At 40.9% G+C, this 27,567-nt stretch overlaps 1 protein-coding gene across 17 annotated transcripts in view; it reads left to right on the forward strand.

Annotated features, from left to right (window-relative positions):
• ESRRG (estrogen related receptor gamma) overlaps positions 1-27,567 on the forward strand; it is a 398,405-nt gene that overhangs the window by 100,522 nt on the left and 270,316 nt on the right. For 3 of the 17 annotated variants that reach the window (XM_032681995.1, XM_032681989.1, XM_032682005.1), the window contains exon 1: positions 13,685-14,038. The exons of the other annotated variants lie outside the window; for them this stretch is intronic. Coding sequence is in view for 1 of the 3 variants with exons in the window: in XM_032681989.1 (XP_032537880.1) it covers positions 14,009-14,038 (30 nt within the window). In the remaining 2 variants the exon portion in view is untranslated. Of the gene's footprint in view, positions 1-13,684; positions 14,039-27,567 lie in introns of those variants that run through there. 17 annotated transcript variants of the gene reach the window in all.

Genomic DNA, 27,567 nt, shown 5'->3' on the forward strand with positions numbered 1-27,567 from the left:
TCTAGACTTGGAGAGGCAGCATGTTCTTACCACAAATATTGCTGCAGTAAGAACATTTTTGGTGTAAAATACTGCATAGGAGAAAATAGTGGCAGAGTTCTCATCTAGTGGGTTTTGCATTCATACTCTGATTTGCAGTCTACCTGACTTTCATGCCTCCCCAGTTTTGATAACAATGAGTTAAAGGACTGAAGAAAAGTTTGTGGAAGGTGGCTTCCATGTGAAATGATTATTCCTCCTAGGGTTATTTTTGTGAGGTATGTCCATGTTTCATGATGTTAATCATGCAATGTTGAATAAGTGATGCTCAACTAGGAAAAGGCATGATGTCTCTATAAAAAAAATAGGGAACTTTTTTTTTTTTTTTTACCAAACAGGTAAGTCCTAGAGATCATCTTAATAAAGTATTTTAGTACATGAAACCAGCACTCACCTAGTAAATAACATAAGGTCTTCTTGACTTTGCAGCATGACGTTGGCATGCATTCCATTCAGCTAAACTACTGCAGTGTCCAGTACTTGGGAGAAATTGTCAAGTATTTCCTCTGATGCCGTGTTTGTCACCCACGGTCACTCGGGGTTCTCTGCTGCCTGCTAACGGTGTAAGGCCATGGAGCAGTTTGAGCGCCAACAGCCATAGCAGGATCAGGCAGGGCCTTTCCAGCTGGAAGAGCAGAGCACCATCAGGGGCATGTCCACATGAGTAGGTGCACATGGACCAGAGCAGACTGAATGTGGTTTGGCTCTGGTCTGAAAGCCATGGAGTTGTTTAGTGCAATGCTGTCATCAGGCTAATACTCTTATTATGTGTTATTGGTTAGAATAGAAGCTCCAGTATGAAGATTGATCTGTCAGGAGTATGCCATATATTTTGCATGTTTATTGTTCTCTTCTCTCTCCTGTAAAGTGAGTATCATTTTCAGTAAAGTAAGCATTGTAATCGTAGATAATCTGATTCACAAAGAAAGTTTTCTTTGAGAAATGAGTGATGGAGATGGGTCTGTGTATTTCTCCTCTTCCCCTCCAGAAATGAACCTCTGGGGTCTGTAGGGAAATGAGAGCATACAGGGAGAACCATGGAGACAGGAGTTCAGTATTTCTGAGCCATTACAATCTAGGCAGCAAGAAGACAGTGCAAGAATGAAACTTGAAACAATAATACCCAATAATGCCTTCCAAAACAAGGCATACAGTTGCATATTTGGATATCTACAAGTGCCCTGTACTTTGAGTAGCTCCTCTCACAAGTGTGGTGCACAATGATGTGTAAGAGCTTTTTCAAGTTGTTTCAAGTATATATGCAATTTTATCCAGGTGACTGCAATATTTCGAAACTTTTCTTCTGTGTGGTACAGTTGTGTTAATACAGTCTTTTGCCATAGAGGGAAATCTAAGACTTGCTAAAGGCACAGCATACCAAAGTATATCTATTAGTGTGTGCTTAACTCTTGCCTGGGAGCTTTTATTAGATTCAATGGCCAGGAAAATTGACCTCATGTTTTGGTTTTGGTTTGGTTTGGGTTTTTTGTTTGTTTGTTTGTTTTGTGGGGTTGGATCCTGACTCACATCACATACATATGTAAAGCTGGCAATTTACTGATTTATCAATGAAAGAAACACTTAGTTGGAAAAAAGGGAGAAACCTTGTAATAACATAATTGAGCTTTGAAATCTAAGCTGCATCAGAGAATATAAGTATGTTATTGGGACCCTTGTATCTGTGAATGTAATGCCATATAATGAATACCATTATTCATTACATGGTAGAGACAAAGTAAAGCCAGTTTCTCTGATGGCTGAACTCTCCAGTTCTAAACGCTACTGCAAGCATTCTGTTTGGGAAGGGAAGCTAAAAGTGTCTCAAGGGTACATAGAAAATGCTGATCCTGAATGTGTAAATGGACACATTTTAATCTTTACGTTATTAATTATTACCCATGATTAATTGTAATTATTTTATTACTACTCCAAACCCTTGGGTCAAATTACACACTGAAGTCAGTAAGAAATTTGCTGAAGAATGTCTTGATTTGGTATGTTATCATTTTTATACTGAATATTGGACATTATCAGTTCCATTGAAGAGACCAACTGCTATCATGCCATCAAATTACAGGATATATTTGGGTTGCAGGCGTAACTTCATTTCTTTCAGTGTCATCAGATATAACTGTAAATTTAATGCACAAAGGGAAGGGGAAATAATCCCTTCACCCACGAAGACATAAATTGTTACCCCACACTAAAAAGTGCAACCTTAAATGAACCTTACATTCAGGAAAATTCAGTGTGTATTCTCTTTTCAAGGGGATAGCAAGTCCTTTCAGAGTAGTCTGAATTACTGAGGATTTTCCAGTGGGAAAGCTGGACACCCCTCCCTCTGGCCAGCCCTACCTTCCCACTGCCTCTCTCTGCTCAAGTAACCAAAAGAATCTTTTTCTTCTGAAGGTATAGCTTGTAATATACATAAAAGCAGAGTTTGCTTTGATCTTGACAGCAAAACATTTATTTTTAAACTGGAACTGGGCTGTTGTCCAGCAATGCTCTTTCCTTTGCATCATGCCCTGGGTTTCAGCTCCACAGCCCGCCTGGGTGCAGCTGGACCTGCTGCAAGAGGGACCTGGCTTGATGGGTCCTGCTGAACAAGCTCTCTCTCTCTCCCCTCATTCCTCCTTCTCCTCTGGTTTTGAAATTCAAATTGAATGCAATTTTCAGCTCATTTGAGCCAGAATATACACTTGCTGAGCTTCAGTGGCTCTTAAATTCAAACTCGAAAGAGAAAACAGATATCATCTGTCACTGAGGGTGGGAAAGGGTGTCCTCCCCACATTTTATTCATGGGAGACAGGCCTGCATTGACTAATTCCAGCCTTTCTGACTAATCACTCACTGGCAAACTAATCAGCTAATCGATTCCACTGGTTTCTTGTAGTTTGGTCTCTTTTTTTCAGTTGTTTGGGTTTTTTTTTTTCTTTTACTTCTCCAGCCTATGTAGTATTTATATTTAATGTCCTAGAACTGTCCTAGCTGGAATGCCTGTGTCCACATTTGACTGTACCCGTTCATTTCTGGTCTCACTGTCTCTATCACAGACTATTCCCTTTAAAGAACTACAGATGAAAATGCCCCAAATTGAATGGTTGGCAGAGAGGGGTGAGAGATTTTCAGAAGGTTAAAAATGGAAAGTAGCAAAGGGAGAAAAAATGTTAAATCATTAGTTGTTGTTATGTCAGCAGGTTTAGGACCAGGTACCTCTATGGGGTACCTACCATAGCTACTTACTCTATAAAACCTGTTTCAAAATAACACATGTGGCAATATCTCATGAGTCATCTCATGGGAGGTGAGTCCTTGCTTAAAAGTAAAGAAGAAATACAACTTGCTATTTTGACTTACTACCCTTTTTTTTAGTATTATTTTTGAAATATAAAAGAGGTCCAGCTCCTGCTTTTAGGGTACTCCTTTACAAATTCTTCTTTCATTTGGTGAAAATAGCATTGTTTTGGAGATTGGCAACTACCTTCAAAAGGAAATCTTGCAAGAAACAGCAATTTGATAGGTGTAAGGGCAAAACTAAAGTACAATCTGTGCTAGTAGAGAAAATAGGTTACTTAATCTAACAGCATGATAGCATTTTAATGCTGCTCTGAGCAACATCAGCTTGTCACTGGCAAAAATCCACAACCTGAATTTTTGTTGTAACAAAATCTACATGCCATAAAGAACGTCATAAATAGATGGGACATCTGCAAATGGTGAGAACATAATAAAGTCAGGCTGGGAAGAATAGCAAACACCGTGTTGGTTCCTTAATTGTTTTGTATGTTCTAAAGCCCTGATGTATTACTAAACCTGGCTTATGGTTGGAAACTGCTGTTATTGAGCTTTCTTGGTGCCCGTTCCTTGTTCCTCATACTGGCCAAGGGTTTGTGTACAATTAAGGCCCAATCCTACAAATAGTTTTGTATTTGGTATGCTAACATCACCAAAACTGAAATGAAACTCTGGGGCAATGTTTAGTTATCCCTTCGGTCACCTTATGTGCTTCCAGTTTAGTGTGTTGTAATCCCTAAAAAAATTACTGTTTGCTGTGGGCTGAACCAAAGCAAAGATTTAGTTGAGGCCAGGAAAGACGGGCCTGTGCAGTCAGCTGGCCTTCTTGCAATAGCCGGAGACAGATGCCTTGCACAGAAGCTACTGTTCTGTTATGGCAGAACTTGTATATTTTATATTGGAGAGTCCCTGGCAAAAAGCAGGGCTGAGGAAAGAGGGCACCATTAGTGTGTGATCATAGTAGCCCAAGCTCGCCTTTGGGACTGGGCCTCTTCACAACAAAGGCACCGTTGAGTTGCCTGTATCGGATCACAGTGAAGTTTAGAGAGGTGACAGGCACACAGCTGCCAGGGTAGCAGGAATTGATTCTGGTGATCTTTGTGGTCGTAAATGGTAGCCCTGATGCATTTACAGTTACTGAAGCGGGAGATTTTGGAATCTTTTTTTAATTAGGCAATTAGATTCAGGTTAAGCCCTGTTTTAACCACCTCGGTGCCCCTCTGAATCTTCCCCTTTGTCTCTAGTGGCTCTGTTAGACATTGACACTGACCTGCAAGGCTGGTACTACAAGTCCTTATAAAGAAATTTGATATTCCTATGAAAGTTATGATGATGTATGTAAATCAGCTGCCATATCCACACTGTCACCTCTTCAGCTGAAAAAGAAGGGCAAATCATTTCGTTGGTAGCTGCTGAAACCGTCAGCTGCACTGTCATTAATACTGTCCCCTTTTTCCTGGAAACTCAATATGTCAGCTACCTGATGTACCCTTTCTCTTCCAAGAATACATCTCTCCATTCCTTCAAATTCCTCTTGAGCTGGGACCTCCCATCTGCCAGTTTATTGTTCTTCTTCTGATCCATTAGTAGTTTTTCCTCCTGTTCTTTTTTCATAGCCTCATATGTTTTTTATAGAATTTTATCATGTGCTAATGACCAGACTATATGAATTCTTTCCAGGAGTGTATAAAGCAATGTGTCCAACTGCTATGATGCCTTTTATTTTTTGGCTCTCCTCTTTCTTATGGGGAGAAGAGTGGGGGGGGGTAAAGCATTGAGTTTTGAATTCTTTATATTGCTGTGACATATACACCTACACCATCATGATCCCAGTTACCATCTGCCTTTAAGGCATCCCCTGGATCATACTGTTTGGACTTTGGTGCTGGATCTGTTTCTTAGGGAAGTGCCCAGGTTTCTTTTGGCTGCTCTCTGAGAAAAGAGTCTCTGTGTGGTATCAGTTCTCTGAAACAGGTCTTCCTGGTCCCTCTCCATAAATGCCATTGCTGACCTTTCTTATTCTACACCCCCTACTCAGTCCTGCTGCTTAACACTGATGGTCCCAGAGATCTTCCATCATCAGTCCCCTCATCTGTAATTGATCCTTCAGGGGCCACATGGCAGCTAAAGCACTTGCGCACAAACTTCATGGTGGGATTTGGATAACAGAAAATACTTTGCTTTGCAGCAGTACAAGAGCCATTAGCAATCCAGGTGAAATAAGAAAGTCACTGCCTTCTTCCTTGAGTGGATCTCCCATGCACTTGCCCACCTTCCAGCCCACAGCCATCTCTCTTTGTTTGTGCTTGGGCCATATATGAAGCTTTCCGTTTCCACGTGAGTAGACTCTTGTGCACCTCAGGAATCTGATTAGAGATTTCCACATAAGGAAGAAATTACTGGATTGCAAGTCACAAAACTCCTAAAATTGTTGTCCTGTCCTATAAAAAACCTCTTGGTGTGTCTGTGTGGGTTATGCATATATAGGTGTGTATCCATAGAGAAAGAGTGATGTTTTATGATATTTCATAAATAGCAGATTACTTGCTGCTATTCAGAGGTCACTGGGTGACCTCTAAGTCCTGCTTAGAGCTCAGTAGAGACTACAGTTTCAAATGAATAAATAAGTGCCAACCAAACCCCGGGTGTTTGTTTTTGCTTTTAATTTTGTATCTACTTTTAAGAATACCTATGTTAATCCTTCTGATTGGTTCTTTATTATACTCTGTATGTTTTTTTGTATTTTCTTTCTTTACGGTGCTTTGAGAAATTTAGTAGTGTAGGATCAAAACTGCTCTCTTTGAAATTATCTTTAAAACTGCTATTGACTTTAACAGGATTAGTGGTCATGTTAGGGAGCCTGAGAAAGTGGTCTTACAGCTCACACAGCATCTGACTCCTAAATAACAAACCTTGTCAAGTCAACTATTTTCGAGTCACGTTTTGTTCCATCCTGGCACGAGCCAGGCTGGGACAACAAATTGTATCACCAAAGAGGCATGACATTAGCCTGGTGTATATTTTTACCAGCCTTTGTATTGCCATGGCAACAATAGTTTTAATTATGGAGAGCCAAAGTGCTAAGTTGTATATCAGATGGGGCTCAGTTTTCCCTGTGGACAAAACTCTGATTAGCCATTGGAGAAAAGCTTTGTCTCTTGGTTTTCCTTCCAGGCTGGATTTTATTCTCTGCTTTAGCAGACGGTTTGTTGTGTTTAGAGTGTGAACTTAGAGGGGCTGCAGCCAGCTGGAGGACAGTGGCATGGCAGAAGATGAAGTGACCCTCCTGTCTCAGGGGCAGCCTGGCACCATGTTGGCTCGTGTGTTTAGGAATGGTTCTCTCACTAAAGGACTGCTCTTGGCTTCCCTCTAAACTGCTGGAGATCTGCAGATCTGGAAAAGGCTGGTGTGAAGTGATGTCTAATAATCGGCCTTGACAACGTTTGAGATTGTGCTTGGGGGACAAACAAGGAGCTCCACTTCAGCAGTAGACATGAAAATTTGCAAAGCAGATCCACGTCCACATCCAGCTGTGGGAAATAAATATGTCTGCATGGTAGAATGCTGGTCAGGAGTGGCCTTTTTCACAATGACAAAGGTATTGTTTAAGTCACTTCTCCGACAGGGGGTGATGGCAGTGACCAAAAATGTGTGTGTTACTCAGGGAATTCATAACAAAAGAGGGGAAAATTGGTTGATGTAAATCAGTGTCATATATATATATATATAAAAAAATATATATGTATATATATTAAAAATCAATTATGTGGCCTTCTAATGCATTAATTTCCTATTCTGGATGAATGGTGGCCCTTGGTGGTCATGGTAAGGCTGTGTCTGGGTTTGTGAACTTCCTGGCAGTGTTTGAAGAGCAGTGAGGTTGGAGAAGAGACAGAACTCTTAACTTTTGTGTGGATCTACTCTGAACACCTGGGATCCCAAACGTATATTGTCATGATCAAAGGTCTGAGGCAGGGTTGTCAGGACATTATGGCCAGAGATCATGATATCACAGAGAATGAGAGTTGCAAGATCACACTGTTAACTAGAAATTCAATTATTCAAATGTGGTTCCAGGATACAGGGGTCTCAGCAAGCATGTGGGCTCATATTTAGACTTGTTGAAGCTGTAATCTCACTCCTTGCAGTGTTAAAACAGCTTTTTTTACAACACACAACCCTGAGCAAGTAATTCAGTGGTAATTATATTGTTGATTCACTAATACTTCTTGAAATTTAAGAAGTCCTGCCTCTAAGATTTTGATTTTGGAATTTGAGATCATAAATTAAGCCCTTTTATGAAAGAAAATAAGAAGTTTGCTGTTGTTTTTAATAAGATTTTACAGTAAGTATGGCAACAGTGAGTCTGTGAGTCCCAGCTTTGCTGCATGTGTGTAGCTCTGTGCTTTGAGACCCTTGAAATATCTGGTTTTAGGACATCAGCAGGGGGCTAATGAAAAGGCTTTGTTGATTTTAACGAATTGCAAGCCACTGTAGCCAAAATAAATATAATCTGCTTTTTGGATTAGTTGTCACACATGATTTTACCTACTAACAGTGATTAAAGAACCCTGGTGGACCAGAAGCGTAGCTGCTCTCTGGTGATTCTTGCTAAAATAGCAATAAACAGAAGTAAATAAAGACTTAGGGCATTAGTTATCTTTAATAAACAGTGACACTGCATATAATGTTTGGGGGGAGGCTTCAAAAACCTCCATTGAGTACAGCAGTGTCACTCCTGGTGCAGAGAGCATTGGTCATGTTAGGTGTCTGGAAATTCTGGCAGCGAGCAGCGTTCCTTTTACCACTGGCCTGATGTTGCTCCTTGAGAGGTGCCAACCCAACCACACACCTCATGGACGCCTTCATCACTCAGCCTTCTTCATCCAGCAGCAGACATCAGAAAAAAAGCTGAAAATATCCCAGACTAGAGGATTATGACAGGAAAATCAAGAGAGTGTTAATTGCTTGTGTAATTCTGCAACCTCCGAACCGCTGTAAATCCATCCAGTAAATGAACGCAGGGCTGGTGCTGGTCTCTCTTACCTTCGTCTTTGTAAGCTGATGAACAGAATTACTTGCCCCTGCTGACATCTTTTATCCCTGATATTTTCCCAGTAATCAAGGGTGGGTGTGTTTCCTGATCCCCTTCACATTTGTTGTGAGAGGCAACAATTACAGTTGATGGTATTGTACAACTCCTTTGGACTCATTGTTGCTTTTAATCAGAGGATAGAAGAAACAAAACAAACGAAAGCATGTTCCTTCTTCCAAGAGGGAATTATTGCTGCAGTACTGAATGTTGGGAATGATTTTTAGGCTCTGTTGTAGGGGGTATAACACCTTCCTGACAGTGGCAGGGAATGGAGGAATTTCCCAAAAGGAACACAGAAAGTTAGGGCTTTTGAAATAAAAAAAAAAAAAAAACAAAAAAACAAAAACAAAACAACAACCAAAAAAACAAGGGATAGCAAAACATGAGAAATATTACTTTAAGGAAAAAAACCTACCAAAATAGGGAGAGGGTGTGAGCTTTCTAATGAATCTTCAACTTGTATTCATCTGTTTCTAATTGTACACTCCTGGAAGGCACATGGCAATGTTCTACGAGTTTATCTTTTACATGACAGCTACAAAACTTCAAACTCATCAAGCAAACATCCTCAGGCTTTTTAAGAATTGTAAACTCCTTTTTGATGCATAGAGTTAGATTCTTGTTTGGTGTTTTTGGCGAAGTTGTGCAGCAGTTAAAATCCACTTCTGGCTTTATAGTGTCTGGAAAAAATACTTTGATGTCATGCTCAGGAAGGGAGGAAGACCCACCAAGGACCCATCCTTTTCTTGGCTGGCAGTCGTTAGGAGTTTGGAGACTTGCCCGATGGTGTAATTCAAGTCTTGACTGCATATCTTATTGGTTAAAAATAGGAGCCAACTCCAGCTCATCAGTTTTGCTAAGAAACTATTGATTGTGATTAGCAAGCTTAAAAATAATTACCTTGTGTGTTCATTGCTATCTTTGGACATACTCTCATATTCCTACTGTTATAGAAAGTATTGAGCAGCACAATAGGACGATTTGATGACTAAGGTGTTACACTGAGTGGGCGGGAGAAGGGTATTGAGCACGTCTGAATTGTTCCATCTCCTGGGCATGACACAAAAACACAACACCTACACAGAGGAGAAAACCCACTGGCCTTACTCGAAAGTACAAAATGAGCTATCCCCCACCCCTTGTTTCCATGGTGGAGGGTATATCCGTGCCTTCCCAGCTGCAGTCATCACTTCCACCGCTTCTTTGGCAGGAGCCACGAGCCCACCCAGCACCACAGGGGTAAAACACTGGTTTGCTTAGCACCTGGGGAGGGGGGGCTGAGTTTCACCTGGGTTTTAACACCTACTTGAAAAGCCTGATGGTGCTGATTCATACCTGGTAGCAGCTGACCCTGAATGGCTGACTCAGTTAATGATAACTGAAAGCCTGTCTGTCTTTGGAAGTTGTTGTTCCTGTAGCAGGGACAGTTGCAGCAAGAGATGAATTTTTGTTACTTACAACGCTGTGTACTCAGGTGAACCAGCATCCACTTCAGTCTGCTCAAGCCTGGGCCACCTGCTGAGAGTGTGAGAAGAGCTACCTATACCTGTCAGACTCCTAATGCAGGTCAGTAGCCACTTCAGGGGGCCACCTTCCTCAGGCTTTAACTCTTGAGCACTCCTGGAAAAGCTGATTTCTTGCCATGTTGTTCTTCTCTGCTGAGAAAGCCAAGGAAGAGTAATTTTTCCATTTAAGTTTGGTGTCAGAAGCTGGATGATGAGACTGCTGTATGGGGGGTGTGTGTGTGTATATATATATGTGTGTGTGTGCGCGTGCGTGCGTGCGTGTGTGTGTATATACATATATATATCATATGCCTATAGGGTCTCCCCACCATCTTCTTTAGGTTTCGTATTCCATGTGAATGTGTCAGCAGTTTCAAATAGTACTAATCTGTGATGCCTAGTTCGAATTTAGATTTTCAATTTATATTTCTCCTAAAGATTTACTCTTGTATTGGTTTGGTGTGTACCAGGGTCACCCTTAGCAGGCATCTGATGTTCTGGCAGGGACATGCACTGCAATGTGGGTTAGAATACCAATTACATAGGTGTTTTGCAACCATGGATGCTTGCTGTGGGGCTGTGCCTATCAAGCTGAAGTCTTATTGCACAACCATATAGTGATGTGTGGGCAGGGTGCAAACTCTTCAGGCCACTTGCAAGTAATGTGAAACTGGATGTGTTTGTGTGTCCAGGATAGGGATTTATCCCGTTGTTTTTTTTTCTATTAGTGGCAGCTTTTGAAACTCAGAGCTAGAATTTATCACAAGGTTGGGGGGGGGGGGGGGAGGAGGGGGAAACACCTCTTAAAGCATTTGCTAGTGCAATGATCTTCATATTGGCACAGGTGGAAGAGGTTCTGGCTCGCACCAGAGTTATTGCTCCTCATGTGTGTTTTGGATTTTGTGATTTGTGTTGCTTCAAGAACATAAAAAGAATGAAATGCAAGGCTTTGGTACAGTAGCAAGGGAAACTGCGGGCATGTTTGCTCTGGTCTGTGTCAGAGGAGGAGATGCAGATGGACTGCAGCTGCAGCTCTGGGAAAGCAGGGCTGGAGCAGGAGCCCTGAGGGCTGGCTGATGAGCTGGGGAACCTGGTGGGAAGGTGCAGCTTTTTTCCTCTTGCTGCCCTACAAGGGATGTTACGACAGCCCCCAGGAAGGTCTAGGCTGCATGGACAGAGAGCAGGTGATGGTGTGGGAAAAAACTTCACTGACAGGAGTTTCTGACAGCAGCTTTATGCACTAAAGGTATTGTCATGCGCTTTTTAAGACCTTCTAAGTGATTCTAAATCTTTGTACTGCAGTAATTTCTCTATAAATATCTCTGTAAACTCTCAGTAGACTCATACATGTAAGCTATGTATTCTAAACAATTTGCTTCAAAAATATTTGGGCTGATTGAGAAAAATATTGTTGAAAGAGCTGTTTCTTTCCCCTGAATGTTTAAAAGGGCTTAGACTTGAGTCCATAAATTCAGCGTCCCTTATTAGCATGATTCTAGGATTCTCAAGGATTTATAAAAGATCTTGAAACATTTAAAACATTTTTCACATTTAAAAAGAAATTCTACAACTTTAAAATTTGATCTATTGGGCTGTACCAGCACTAGAAGTGAATGTTGTATCGCTTTCCTGTGGTTTGAGTACCTTCTCCTTCACCCAGGAGACTGCAACATATTTTTTCATGTCTGGCTGTCTCAGTCTCAGATACTTACATGGCTGCAACTACTGCAGTTTCTGAATGTTTCACAACACTTCAGGGAGAATATTATTACCTTAAACGTATCATTGGCTCATGAATATCGGGTGCCGTTCTTTAGGACAGATGAACTTTGACAAGGTGTTTGGTACCTTTTTTTTTGGAAAGGGCATGATTTGGAGGAAGTTCACTAACATAACAAGCAACTGCAGATTTTGCACATCAACAGGGAACACTGGGCTGAAACCCATCAAGTCTTGGCCCTGGAGAAGCTGAGCTAGTCACAAGTCCTCAGTTTATTTATTTGCCTTGTGAATATAGCTGTTATACAGCCTATTGGCTATATATGCAACTTGTGATCTTATAGAGTTATTTTTTTGTGTTGTATTTAACACTCTTCTTGTCAGAATCAGTGAGAAACAAGGAGAAATACTTCTGCTTGTAAGAAGTTGATGGCTCCGAGTCAACTGCAGCCGCTAGCCTGGCAATAATTTGAATTGTTGCAAATGCATGGAAAGAGTAAAGCAGTAGATTCAGGGAAAAGAAAATAATCATCACCAGGGACGTTTCTTCAGGATAATTTTATTAAAAGTTCATGTTTGAAGTGATGTCATCCTTTTCGTTCTCTGTATTCAATTGTCCTTCTGAAGCTTGGCATAGCTATTCTGATGCACAGCAAAAATGTTACATCAAAGGTGAATGTTTGAATCCTGGTTGGAAAATAAAACAGAGGGTGGCAGGACACAGAGCAGGGGGGAGAACCCCCAAATGACTAAGAGTTCTTGAAAGTAAAATATAAAAGAAAATAATAATTTCTCTCCCCTGACAAATAGTTCAAAAAGTAGCCAACAGTTTGGATCTGGTATGTCACATTGCATACAAATGAAGAAACTGTCACCATCAGTTTCCTTTGAAACCTTTTCATCTTATCTTCTGTAGTAAAGGGCATGTGACTTGATCAGGGCTTCTCCCCTCCGATACATAGCCAGAGTCCTGATCTACTGAAATATCTGACAGGTTTCTCCACTCAGTTGATACAATTTTTTTCCCCTTTTCCTTCAGTGTCTTTGTTTGGGGTGGATATGAGTCACCCTTCACTCTCCATTCAGGAAAATTAGGTTCCTAATTTGGTAATTTCCAGGTAATCCTATATATTGTGGCTTAGTCAGTAGTAGTCTTATACCTGTTTTCTCTCCACTTGCCAGGCTGGCTTTTTTTTCTAGAAAGAACAGGAAGGTGGAGTAAGTATATTTTGTAAAGACACATTGGACAAACAATTCTTCTGAAAAGTCATGGAGTATGTAGTCTGAATTAATAAAGGATTGTTTTGTTTCAGAATACCTTTAAATGGATGATTTGAATATGCATGATCAGTAGTGGAAGGAAAAGATATGTACAGACCTCTAAAACTTAATCCTTGGAAAGCACAGTTTTTGTGAGGTATTTATATTTTTAGTACAAGCTATAATAGCTAATGTGCTTTATTTGATTAATGTTTTGGTCCAGAACTAGTGAAGTCGAGTCGAGGAAAATTTTCCCAGAGGGATAAACTTTACTACTGTGGCAATTGATGGCAAAGCTATTTTTCACTTCTCTACTGTGAGATTGCTCTGTGAGGGAGAGTCGAAATACGAACTAAGCCCCAGGAGGTCTCTCTGGGCTCCTCCTCACAGAGTAAAGGCCAGAATAAAATATCCTTGAGTGTGTGTGTTGTCACCCCTGGACTTTGCTGCAGAACTCCTGGTGAAGGACACCCTTCTTGGTGGTTGTCCCAGGGTGGTTTCTACCCCTACTGGGGCCCCAGGAACAAGTTTACAAAATTTGTGATGTTTGCACCAGAGACAGAAAGTTTATACCAATCTTTTTTTTTTTCTTTTCTCCCTTTTCTTTGTGGAAAATAATCAGTGATTGAGATGCCCAGGAATTTCTCTACCCAAACTTGCTAATTAGAAAAAGTGCTGGAGTTGCTGAGTTGAAAGCAGTGTTTAAATGGGTGAAGGTTACCAGGCAGTGTTTGCACAGGAGGTCAGACTGGGTGATCTCTCTTTGCCTGCCGCCAGCTAACCCCGGAGCATGCGGTGCAGCCTTGCAAACAGGGAGTTGTCTAAGAGAACCTCAAAGATTTCCTAGTCCATAGGAGCAACTGGCTTGGTGGTGGGCTGCCTGCTGGCCAGAGCAGGCTCTGCTCCGTTTAGCTTTCCACTCTGCTTCTGTCGTCAGCATGTCCCTGTTACGAGTAATGAGCTGAGAGAGACTGGAAGAAAGCCTGCAGCGTGCCAGCTCGTCTGGGAGGTGCAGCTGGGTAAAGTGCAGCAGCAAATCCTTTGCAGTGCTGGTACTGAGAGTCGTTTCACAGAGCGATTTTGTTCAGTGATTTTAATGCTGCAAACGGTTAGATGCATTTACATGGTAAGTATCCCTCTGCGTGCCGAGGTGGCTTTTGTCTCTGTTCCTCAGAGCTGGGAAAAGGTAGCTGTGGGGCTCCTTGTACAAAAGGGTCTCTTTTGGAGTGTTTGATCCTGTGAAAATCTTTTGGGAGAACCAGAATATGTGAGACTGGTCCAGCAGCATGTTCTCTTGTTGCTGAAGTTCTCATCTCTTAGCTCCTGGTTTAGCAGAGTAGGTGAGCATGTCAGGATGTCCTGCAGGGGCCCAAATGTGTGCTTTAGGATGCTTTGGTTGTTGGCTAGCAAGAAAAGTTAGCAAAGCTAACTTGACTTTGTTTCATCTGAAGAATTTGTCTCTTCTCATATCTGAGGTTTTTTCTCTTAGTTTGTCTGTTGTGTGATGAGTAAGAGCTGGTATTCAGAAGTGGTGCCTGAAGAGTGATGGGTTTGGTTGCTGACTGGCCTGAAGGTCCTAACAGTTGGGTTCTTGGAATGCAAATAACATCCAAAAATAGATTTACCTTTTATCCATTAACACAAACACGGGTCACATGTCTTAAGTATCAACATAGGTAAAAAATCACTTTTCCTGATGTTCCACAGGACTGCCAGTTCAGTATATTCTGGATGCTTCAGCTCTGGAGCGTGAAAAGCCAGGGACAGAAACACCAGGAGGTTGCTCCCTTCTGCACCACCTGGAGATGTTTGCAGCCTCCCAGCACCATTTGTCTGGGGCAGGCAGCACCTCAGCAGCCAGCTGCCAAGCAAGAAGACCTGCTGGTGGTGCCAAAGAAAGGCTCAGATGTGGCTGAAGATAACAGGCTGCCACTGAGACCCCCATCTCCCCTGACTGCTGGGAGAAGGATGGTGGGGACCTGATGGACTCAGTGTTTTCCCCACCAAGGAGTGAGGATGTGGGGAAACGTGATGCTTTACACTCAGCAGCAAGGCTTAGGAGATCCAGAAACCCACCCATTTGCTTTCAAGGCTTACTCTGCAGTCAGCATAATTTCTCAGAAGGAAGGGATTTTGCTGTGGAACAGAAGGTTGGGGAATGGAGTGTTTGCAAAGGGAAAAATAATTATACTTATGGGCTGGGAGTTGAAGACCTTTTTGGACCTGATCACCTCTATCTGTCTGCTTTGCATACAGGAGGCAAGTTATTGGATAGTTTAAAATGTTGGCTATTTTATAATAATACTAATAACAATTTAAAGATTTTCCCAGCTGTTGTAGGATGCAATTTTTCTTTCATAGGCCATTATGTATGCAAGACCAATTGGTAAACTGCAATGTAGTGTTCTGTAATTATTCTCCCCTGTAGCTTTAATGAGGAGATCTGTGTGCAGTTTGATGGGAGAATATACTCTGCCAACAGCTACATTGAAAATCAAGACAGGTGTAATCTGCTTACTGTAGTCTCTGAATCCTCACCATGTGGCTATGTTATCTCTAGTGCATGTTTATAAAAAGATGCTTGTAAAAGGATTTAATTTAATGGAATAATGGTAACTGACACTATGAAAATGAAGGGGCTCAAATAATACGGTGAGCAGAGTTGTATAAATACCAAAGCACATGATTAAAAAATTGCTATATTACGTCATTCAGTTAATGTTATATGAAAGAAAAATACAAATTAAGCCGTATTAAGGACTAGAAGAAAAAGCATTCTTTATTACTAGCCTAGTCTTAGAACAAACTTTGGAGGAAATGTATCATTTTTGGATATGCATGTAGAAATATCTAGTCAGTCCTGCAGATGTGCATGGCTAACGCTGGAGCTCTGCATGGGCCCATTTCCACGACCTGAGTGTAAAGAGCAGAATATCTTTTAGAAGGCAGATACTCTTCTGAGCTGTAGCCAAAAGCTGCAGCTTCTTCCAGGTGGAAGAGTGGTTGTGTGATGAAAGGACAAGTTAAAGCTGTGTTTAGGAACCCACTCTGTTTGTGGTGGGGAAGCTTTAAGACTCTCACACATAATGGGTCTCTGTTTCCTTACCTGCACAGTAACGATAACAATAAAGTATTAGTAGAAAAGCAGCCCAAATAACTTATTTTGAAGACCACTGAAAAAAAAGGAACATCTCCTTGCTAACAGCAATTACACAGGATTGTTAATTTGGAAAGATAAAATGCTTAGGCAGAGGTGTGAATCTAGCTCTTCTTTTCAGAGGCTGAAAGAAATAATACCCGGTCACTCTCCATGGATGTGATTTATTAATTATCAGTCATTCTTAATCACTTGATACTGACATATATCTAACACACTGGAGAGTTTAATATCAGAAAGAATACTTACCGTGATTTTTCTCAGCAGTCCATTTTTAAGTGCTGGGGGAGATAATGTGGTGCCAGCACTTTGGTATTGTGTTTCAGATCCTGTGTGACTGTCCTTGAACATGGAGCGTGAGTGCACAGAGGGTGGCAAAAAGTTGTTAGCAAGAGCTATGCAAAGTGTGACCATCCTCTGCATTGAATTGTTTGAAAGCCTTTGGCTTGTAGAATTCACACATCTCATGACACTTAAATATTTTTTTTTTTAGTATTTTACCTTTTTTGCGGTAAGGTAAATGAGTCTGATTTATTATTCATACCAAGGATAGTGGAAGTGCATGATTGTACATACTGTGTTACTGCAACAAGCAAAATGTGTTTTAAAAAATACTGAGAAGCACTTCTGTTGGGGAAAGATGGGTATTGGATGGGAGTTGGTCATTGCTGTTAATTATTCTTATCCTGCTGATCTTGCTCAGATTTTTGAGTCTGGTGATTGCATTGATAAAGGAGCAGCCTTGATTTCTGCACATATGTTAGAGTTACTTGTAAAACTGGGCTCACAGATTGCTCTGAAGCCTTTACTGTTCCTGTAGAACATATCGGTAGTTCCAGCAGTTTGATCACAAATGCAGCATTTCTCTCCTAATGTTGTGCGGGTTGATAAAACAGTTGCCGAGCTGGAGTCCCTAAAGAAATTATTAATTATCTGGTTAATGTGCATCAGGCTGTGGGAGTTTGAGATTAATCACCAGTGCTGGGATGAGTTGCTGAAGTGGATTTTGGTTTTTCGTCTCCTGTCACTCGGTAATGGCTTTTCCTTCCTTCACCATCAGGTGAACAGGTGCGGAGATGCTGTATTTTCATTTTCCTGTAGTCGGTAACAGCCGGTGACCAGGAGATGCCTTTTTCTCAGTCCTGCTGCATGAGCAGTTTACAACATGGAGCGCTACCTGCTTCGGATGTTCCAGCTGCGGGAGATGCTCCTACAGCACTGAACTGACCTGAGCCTTCCCAGATAAACACATTTGAACACATGTGCCTGGGGAGCGTTGCCAGGGAGGAGTGTTGGGCTGAGCTGGGTCTGACTCTCCTCTATTCCCCAGGTCTCAGAGGGATTGACTTGTATTTGGATGTGGAATTGCAACTTGACTCCTATTTTGAATGTATTTATAGTACTTATATTTATCTATAGTACTTTTGCAGGAAGTGGACATTCAGCATGCTTCCTTTGTTAAATGTAACATAAGAAAAATGTGCTCCTTTACTGAAAAGATACAGAAGTGGTTCTAGCTCAGTCTTTAGTGGTACCATCCTTAAAGCCAGTGGGCTACATAAACATTCAGACATTGGAGAATGAGTTGGACTCCTTTCCACTGGTGGTGGTGAATCAGTCAGGGCATTGAGGTGCAACACTGCAAACACTTGTCCTGCCCTGTTAAGCATCAGCAGCTGCATCAGAAATTGTTCAGTGCAGCCCTGATGTTCTTCCAGAGGTCCCTACTGTTTTACAGACATTTGCACCACACAGTGAAGTGGTGAAAAAACTGAGGAGTAAATTTGACAGTTGTGTTGCTATATGAATTGTGTACACGAAGCCATTAACAGCTCTGACCCAGGACCTTTGGCTTGAAGGGCCTTTAGTTTTAGTGACTGCTCATGAGGAGAGGACAAAAGGTGAGATGGAAAGAGCTACATGCCTAAAGCAGAGTTTGCCTAGGCCGGGGAGCATCTTCCCTTAAGAAGGGAGGAAGCTGCAAACAACGGCCCAACAATCTTCCACTAATGTGTGCTGAGGGACAGAAGCAGAGTTTGAACCTCTCTATAAGGTCTAGTTATCATGATTCCTTTATCATCTCTAACCACAAGAGTTGTTTCTGCCTGAAGAAGTTCGGTGAATAACCACAGCTACTGAAACTCTGAGATGCACAGCACTTGAGATTGGAGACCTGCTTTTAACCTTCTATTTGACTATGTTGTATCAAGCATTTGGTTGGGGGTTTGGTTTTTTTTTTTTTTTCTGATATGAACGTGTAGATGTTGGCCTTAATCGGCTTATGGGTTTTGTTTCTTCTTGGCTGAACTAGTGTTTTTATTGCCCCTGGTGAATGGAAAATTTTTGATTACCTTGCCACTTGAAGCAGGCAGAGATATATTTGAGATTGCATTGCATTACTCCATCCTTGGGCTTTTGTTGTCCGTATTGTACTATCCCAAATCCCTCTTCAGCTAAAGATGTTACCTCAGAAGGGGAGGAGGTAGGTGTGCAATTTTCAGAGAATTTGCTTTTTATAATAGCTATGTGTTCCACTCTGGAATCCCTGAACAGCCCCACGATGGCATAAACATCCGTTTGTTTGGCAAGCTATGTTATAACTTCACATTAAATGTAGATGACCCATTTGTGTTTGAAACCCTCTAACCAGCAAGTCAGCATGGCAGCAGTGGGGCTTTAAATGTTAAGCAGTCTTCAGGGCTTCAGGTTGAGTATTTGCATTGAAGTTGTTTGGGTTTCTGTTCCTTGCAGAGCTTCCTGAGCTTGTTGTGATAACTAAACTTAAGTTTACTTTGTTAAGCTCAGCAGTTCCCAGCACTGAAGAGATAAAGGGGAAAATAAGACCTTTAGGAAATAAGAAGTAAATTTCTGTCTGTATGGGGATGCAGATCACTCTCTTTTTATGAATTTGTTTGATGGTGACGTGCCCATTTCTGTATACATGGTTCTGTGACCATACGTGCAAGTGTGCTTGCCCACATTGAGTGTAGAAGTTGGGAAATGTATGAACCATAAAGACAGTAATTCACCAGACTCTTCTGTAGCTGTTGATCTCTGGTGCTTAAAAATAAGTAGAATAGCAGATTTTCAGATGAGTAAATTGTGCAAATTCATGCCTAATTTACATGTATGATCACCTTGACTGCTTGTACAAATCAGGTAATTGTGCATGCAAATAGCTAATTAACACAATTAGCCGATCTGCTGATGCAGCCCCAGGATTTGTAAGTGTATACTAGCCATGTAGTTATCATACATCTGCAAACTAGTTGTATGACCAAAATCTAAGCCCTCATAATTTAGCAGCTGGAGGGAATTGCTTATTTTTTAGTATCATGGGTTTTGTCTTTGGGATGGGGAAGTGTCTGATGGGGATCACAACTATTACTGCAGTTGGGATCCAAAGTCACTTAGGCTTAGTAGAAAAATTTCATTCCAAAGTAGAAACTCAGCATTGCTGCTGATGTACCCTCCCAGTACTGCAACACATGGCAGGCTAGCTGGTCTGGTGGCATGAAGGCTGCAGTCGTGCCCTTCCCATATAAATTGTTTCACGTGAGCACAGGGCCATGCTAATTTTGTCCTATGGCTTCATAAAAGTACCTGTGAACAAAGCTTGTTAAATGCCACCTTACTACTATTTTTAAATAAGCAAAGTATTTTGGTTTTTAAGGGTGCCTGCCTCCTTCTGCCTTGGTAGAAAAGAATTTACTCAAAACAGGTTTAAAGGGCAAGTCTCCTGGTTTTATCTATTTGTCAAACTTCTCTTCCTGAGCATAGCTGACTGCTAAGCGAAAATATCCAGGCAAGTTTAAACATGCAAATTGTCAAAGTGTTGCAACTGCATCTATAGTCACTAAATAGGAGTCCAGGGATTTTGGAAGTGTTTCTCCCATCTCAGTTTCTGTTATTTTTATAGCTGTTATGGGGTGGTTGAGTGTGCAGAAAGGTAACAGCATAATCTTCTGAAGGCAGGTATTTCTTGAACTCTCTTTTTAAAAATGTTTCCCAGTTATATAAAAATTAGATTGTGTATTAGATTTGTGACCTACCTAATATCCCATTTGCTCTTTGAAGTGTAGTTTTATTTTGAAACAAAGATGGAATATACCAACAGCACATAATGAACCAGGATTCAAGTACTAGCAAAAGGTTTTTGTCCAAGACCACAGCACTAAATATCTTTCATATTTCTCGCATAGATGTCTGCGGTACATAGCATTTTCCTTACTAAGAGGACTTCAAAACACATTAAAAAACAGTGACTGAGATGCTAATTGTGCAGGGACTATGTTGGCAAAAGGAGCACCTTGTTACGTGCTCAACAGTAACACTCATTTCCTAAAAATCACCTTTGCGAGGGGAATTAAGTGTGGCTGGGATATGTCTTTAAAAAAAAACTGCTGTGAAATGTTTTACTATCATCTAGGTGGCCTCCAGTCAAAGACCCAAGGGACTTTAGTGTAAGGCATAGAGTGGAAAAAAAAAATCCTGTTTCTGGTAGAGGCGCATCCATCTAGTGGTAGTTGGGTGCAGAATCAGGAGAGAAGAGCGCCAGCCCTGATGGGGTCACAGAGTTTCTCCTCTGAGGATCAGAGTGTTTCTAAGCATGTACGGAGGAAACACTGCAAACATAGAAAATCCACTTTAAAGGTACTTTAAAAAAAAAAAAAGCAGAATAAAAAGCAAAGTAGTGAAGACCTCCGTACTTCTTGTCTGCAAACAACACTGTGAAGAAGTCTAAAACGCACAGATAACCACCTTTCTTTATCAAGCTGTGTAATGGCACAGTTTGAGGTGGGAATTAACACATGCCTACCTCAAAAAAATAAACCAAAAAACTAACAAACCAACCAAATACCACCACCACCGTTCCCCAAGAAAAATACCAAAATCCAAACCAATCCAATCCAAACAAATATTCCAAACCAACCAACCAAAAGAAGTCAAGGCTTTGATGGTGGTTAGCATGCTGATACCTGAGAGCACATCCAGCCCACAGCTTGCCTCTTATCAGCTTGCGTGTCCAAGGCCTGGGAACAGAAGGGAAGAGCTGGAGCCTTAGTTTGTGCACAGGCTTTTCCCTCACTTCTAGTGCGTGCTTTGCAATTTAAAGATGCAAAATTCATTGAATGACAGATGATGATTAGTGAGGAGCTGAGGCCTATCTGCTGCAAAAGGGAGCTGGGGAGGATGACTTTATTCCTGGCAGTGTCATGTCTTTCACCTTGCTGCCCTTTAAAGGAACAGTGGCAGCCGTTTGCTAAACATTTTATTTAGAACTTTGTTTTGGCAAAAGCAACAGCTTTTATGACTCTTATAACTCATTATTTCTCAATGAATCTTAAAATGTAAAAAATAACTGGCTGTAAAAATCTTTTCCATCATCCATGAGCCAAAGTTCCCCATTGACTGTGCTGGTGACCTGGAATTGAAAACTAATGGGAAACGAGAAGAAAGCAACAATAAAAATAAGCAGTCTGGTTTTAAATGCAAAACATAATGAGACTAAGGGAGAAAGAGAACTGAAATAAGCTGAAAATAAGACAAGCAAAGCTATGTAACTCTTCATGTTGGGACAACTTAAATCCTGCTTTTACCAAGAAGCAGAACTGTTGCAGAACTGAGGCCGAGGGCTGTAACATGTTCAGGTGTCTCATAGGTGGGTGGTGTTGCTTCTTCTAACCTGGCTCTAGCTGTGAGCTATACAATGCCAGTCAGAAAACAATGGAGCCATTTATTGAACTGTTAGAAGTGGGAAGGACAGAGGTGATACTTAGCTCTGGTGATGAATTTTATGCTTTTGGTTGGTTGAAATGCTGTTAATATCCACGAATACAGGCTTAAAGCCTTCTGTGAAACCTTTGGAATTACCCATCCATCTGTTATTTTAAGAGACATCTCTTTTTCTTTGGATCATCTATGTCCTGTTGAAATCAGTGGGAGAACTTCTACCTGTGATGGGATAAAATTTGCAATCTCTGTTATATTTCCTTCAGGACTAAAGGAAAAGGTAGGGTTTAGGTGATCTAGAATGGCTTGTGGGCTTTTTTAAGAAAGGATGTACCTGTCAGGCAGTGAGGTGGAATACAACAAGTTTATATTATTTTTTTCTCTAGTTACTCATAGGCACTAAATAAACTGAAAATGCACTGGTGATGCAAGTGCCAAATTGCTGAGATATGCAGATGACTTCTCTCTTTGCCCTTTCCTGTTGAGAACCATAGTGCCAGCCAGTGAGACAGCTGATTGTCTTTGCCTGATTAAGGGACGTTTGAGGAACAGCTGGTGGCTGAAACCCTCCAAAATGGAGTTGGTGACTGTGAAGAGGAGAAACGTGTACTAAGAGTTGGTAACCACAATTTATCTAAAAATATGTGCCTGCAGTCACTCCCTCTAGTCTGCAACTCAGGAACCTGCTTGAAATCTCTCACATCGTGAGGTCCACAAAGTATGATCACCATTATCTCTAGGTGATCAGAAAATTATATTCCCTTTTGGCAAAAGATGGCCTCTTCCTAGGTGTTTATACCTTTGTCTTGCAGCCTGCAGACACCATTTGGTGTCCTTGGACCCGAAGACAGTAGCACTCAGCCTAATTTCTTTTGTACAGTGTGTAGAAGTGTTGGCTCCAACAGAGCAAGTCTCTGTGAGCATCTGAACACTGGCTTCCAGGCAGTTTTAAATCCTGTTTGAAATCCTAGGTGTTTATCTTTCAGTTTCTTTGTGGCTGGGCCTTGCTTAGGTATTTTTATTGAAGTCCTGTGACAAGAAGTATGATGAGTGGCTTTGTGCTTCTAGCACAATGGAGTCCTCTACAACATCAATGCTAACATTTTACCCCCAAAAGAATCTTCAAGTGAAGTCATGGACAGCTATTCAATGAGTTTAAGTGACTTTGTCTCGGTCATTTCAGGTTTTTTTGGTTCTATCAGTTGAAATCTGTCAAAATCCACAGCCAGTGCAGAATAAGTCTGTGCTCCAGGCAGGGTTTTCTTGTGGGATAGTCTGAAATGATTACTTGGACTTCCCCCCGTCTTCCCAGTCACACATCTGGTCCTGTGCACTGAGTGCATGCTTGACTTCATTCTTACTTCTCTATCACAACCACAGGGTCTCTGTTTACAACACAAACAAAACACTGCTGGAGTTGTTTCCTTTGTGGAGGGGATGAGAGAAGCAGCATGTGAGAGATGATAATGTTTCCTTGGTGTGATGGTAGTGGGGTCTATATGGTGATACCTCCTAGCACTTCTTGATCCCCATTTCCATGAAATATAGGCTTTTACACCCTTCAGAAAACAAAGGAAAACATGCCTTGTAACAGGCAAAAAAGAATTGTGCTTTGTCCTGCAGCACCTTTATTTACAGAGTTTATCGTGGGAGCCTCAAAGCATCACTGACTGTAACAGAAACTTGGTACACAATGACTTACTTTTCCCAGTGAATCAACAAGTGTATTGTATTGACATTTAAGTTTTGAGGTCTTTGTATATCCCTGGTGCAGGAATGAAGCTCCCAGATCAGCTGCTGCTGGCGAGGAAACGTAGATGCATTATTAGGGATAAATGGGTTTATCTCCTTTGACACTTTTCTGATATCTCTTGATCATTAAGGTCTGGATTAAGTGGAAAAAAACATTACTTGCATGGATATTATGTAGCTTCTGCCTCAGATCTTTTATGAGAGAGTTTGGGTGCTTAATGTCTGCTAATTCAAAAAGAAAAATCAAAGTCTTGTGTACAGCTTCCTTCTGTCAGGTGCTGAGATGAGGGTTAGGTGAGCATGCAACAAAAACCTGGATATTTGAAAGTCACATTTCCAGCTGCATTTAAGAAATTGTAGATAAAACACGTTGAAGAGAAAAGAACTGGTTGGAGCTGGTGTTGCATTTACCTAGTGGGTTTAATGAGGTTTAAGGGGTACTATTCTGCAGCACTCTTGGGAAAGTAGTCATCTGTATTTTCTTTCCCATGAACTTGCATCTTGATGTTTTTGTGAAGCCCTGCTGTGTGTCAGGAGCTTGCTGTATGTTCATTCCCAGCACTGTGAAGAGGTGGTTCTCCAGCAGTGGCATCAGCAGCGTTGCACGGATCAGAGAACGTGCTTGGCAGCCAGCAGGTACTGGAAGAGTGTGGGAAAGTAGGTCTGTATGTATCTGACTGCCCAAAAAACTGTACTGGTTTTCGTACAATTGTATGGGTTTTCAATATTTTGTTCCAAATCCCTGCTCCACGGAAAACATAGCTATTATCTATAATCAATAAATTAACGGCTTTCACTCTGAGCCCATAGCAGAAATCAAACATTCCTGTCTTTCAATCCGACCATGGTTCATAGGAACTCAACAGGTATTTCTGGGGGTCCCGAGCTGATGAAAGGTCAGGGAGGCTCTACCACATTGCTTCACTGTGATAGCAGAAATACCATGGTAATTTTGAAAAACCTGTCCTAGGGACTGATGGATTTAGCAGCCTGATGCGCCCTAACCAGAACAGCCCTTTATTTGTCCTAGTTTGTTCTTCTTCAGCACTTTTCATCTGAGGATTACGAAAAGTGGACTTCACCCTGTGAGGCTGTTACTGGAACCATTTATGGATAGGGAACTGAGGCTCAGATAAATGTGACTTTCCAAAGGTTACCTCACATGCCAGAAGCACAAAGAAAGAGCTGTGCATCTGTTTCCTAAGCCCATACTTTTTTTTCGCCCAACAGTTTCTTTAACCACGTGGGAGGAAATCCATTTCTACACAGGGTCTAGCACAACTTACATAAGCAAGGATCATGTAAATTTTCAAGGAAGACTTTCCACTGGTGCTGCATAGAGAAATAAACTGGTTGAGAACTTTGTGGGCTGCTTCACAAAAGACAAATGACCACATGAAATTTGATTCGAGGAGAAATTTTCTTCCTAGGAGAATGCAGAACCTCAGCCTAAGGAGATCTGCCAGCTAATGATGTAAAAATAGCTTGGATAATAAAAAGCTGATAAATAGAGGTATGGTAGCAATTGGGATGTATGCGAGAGACAGGCTAAACTGATCTGTTTATTATGAGGAGTTTATTCTCTCAAAAAGGTCCTCTGATTTAACGCAGTCAGTGCTGGGTCACTTTTAGCTGAAGCAGAATATTTATTAGTAGAATTCTAAAGTCATCTTACTGTAAAACAAAGCAAAAGAGTGTCCAACTGCAAACTTGAGCTCACTCAGAATAATCCAAATTTGTTTTGAAGGACTTTGGGGATATAGTTCCTTCTGAAGATTCCCATTCTTCTGTATTTTCTTTGCCAAGTGAGTAATTAGTTACTCCTTGATTATTGCTTATCACTTTATACTTTTTCATGGAGACAGCAAGGGACTGTGAGGCTGTTAATAGCTATGCTCAGATCACCTTTCTTTCTCAAGCATGTCTTTATTAGCTTAAAAATAACAGTGGGAGTGAAATACTTCTAAGTTCCTGTACTTTTTTTTTTTTTTACTGAAGTCCTGAGCGCTTTCCAGAACATCCTCAGTGAATACCAGAAGTGCACAGTCTCGTTTTTCTTGCCTGGAATCGCTACACCCCAACAGTGTTGATCAACAGCATCGCACGCAAAAGCTTGACTTTAAGCGGTCTTAGTCTCTTTTTCATCCCACAGTTGAAAATTTTCTTTCATCTTTTCAGATGTTCCTAAACATGGCAACAAGCGTGGCTCTGCAACAGATGCAATTCTTTCTAGGTCTCTAGGTAACATTTTAACCTGTGTAATGTTCACAGCACAGCACCGTAAGTAATATTCCAGGAAATACGCTGCCGCTTGTTAAAAAGGATAGGACCCCAGAGATGCCTTTAAATATGCCTGTAAAGTGAGAGGTGCCAAGAGAAAGATAATATGGCTGATTATAGTTATTTACCTTACATTTTCATTCGCCCTTAACTGGGTGTAATTTAGGGGCATGAAATCTCTTATTGGAAGTGTATTTGCATTAAACAGCTCTAAGCAACCATGAAAGTGCAGAAGCTGAAAAATTGACAGACTGGGTTCCTAGAATCCCAAAGTAGCATTTTTTTAATAGGCATACAAACAAATCAAATAAACATGTTTTGCTTCAACGATTTAAAGAATATGGTCTTTGGAGTAATTTGTCTCTCTTTTTATTTTTTTTTAACCTATCATTTCTAACCTCTTCATTGCCTATCTCTAGTTTGCAGCTTCTCCTAACAATCTGCAGCAATTTCCAACCCAGCTGTTGTGGTTGCAGAGCATTGTGCCTTTGTTTAGCTTTCCCTGAGCTATCAAATCAGTCTATAAAGGGGATTACCTGGCTAGTGATGTTGTTTTTCAGGTCTGCACTTTTTAAAAAATTGTTTCACAGTGACTCTTCCCTGTGTTTCTCCCCCACCGCCCCCCAAAAGAGAGCTTTCTGAAAATCAAACTTTACAGCTGGATGGAATCAAGTCTTGCAAGTAAGCACCTTCGGTTGGCTTTGATAATCCCCTTCACTTCCTTTGCAAATAATCATAACCAAGTTGAAAATCAATCAGAATAGGGGGTCTTTTCAGTCAGGTTGTGTTTTTGTAGCAAGACTTACATGTTCATGTGTGCTTTTAAAAAAAGACAAACACCTTTTTCCTCCCCTGCGATGGCATGTGCTAGACTTGAGAAATTTATGATCCAACTGTGTGCTGTTAACAGGTATGATCTTCCACCTCTACCCTCTAGCAGTCGGTCAGTTCTTTTATAGCCATTGCCTCTCCCACAAGGCAGTTTATTTAACCGATGTTTGTGAAATGTTGTGATCTTTGCATGAATGGAGTTATTGAAGTGAAAAGCATTAGCAGTATTTATTTCAGCAGGTTGCAGAATTAATGACTAAAGAAGAAAAACTGGTAAAACTTGCTTTTTATATATACAATAGAGTCTTTAAGAAACTTCATTTGTGTTTAAGAACGCACACACGTCTGTCTGAATTTATGTTACGGTATGTATGCTCTGTTGGATGTTTTCTAGCAAATATATATGTTATTGAAATTTATCTATAGTATTCGTTTTATAGTGTTTTCTTTTGCTGAGTGTTAACTGGAAGCTAGTGTCTGTATTGCTCTGCTCAATGCAAAAGATATATTTACTGTACTTGAGTGTCTTCAATTTTGGTTCTCGTTTTGCAAACACAGTACATTTTAATTAAGGCTTGTCACTCGAGATCTAATGAATACATTTACTGTAATGTCTCCATCTTCAGGAGGTGAATTTGACTTCGAAATTGTCTCTGTCACAGAGGGGCTGATAATATCAGTTTAAAGATTACTTCTTTTCCTGGGGAAGAACAGTTCATGTGGTTCACCCAGCTCTTGCTTAGGCAGTACTTACCTAAAAGGTTGCAGAATGATGATTATTGCAATATACAGACAGACAAGAAAAGTCTCTAAAGACACATATGTACATTTAGCTCGGAGAATGTACCTGCATAAGACTGTCCTTTTTTTTTTTTCCCCATGTTTTTCTTTGACACAGTTTC

This window comes from Chiroxiphia lanceolata, chromosome 3, assembly GCF_009829145.1.
Source record: "Chiroxiphia lanceolata isolate bChiLan1 chromosome 3, bChiLan1.pri, whole genome shotgun sequence".
Classification (NCBI taxonomy): Eukaryota; Metazoa; Chordata; class Aves; order Passeriformes; family Pipridae; genus Chiroxiphia; species Chiroxiphia lanceolata.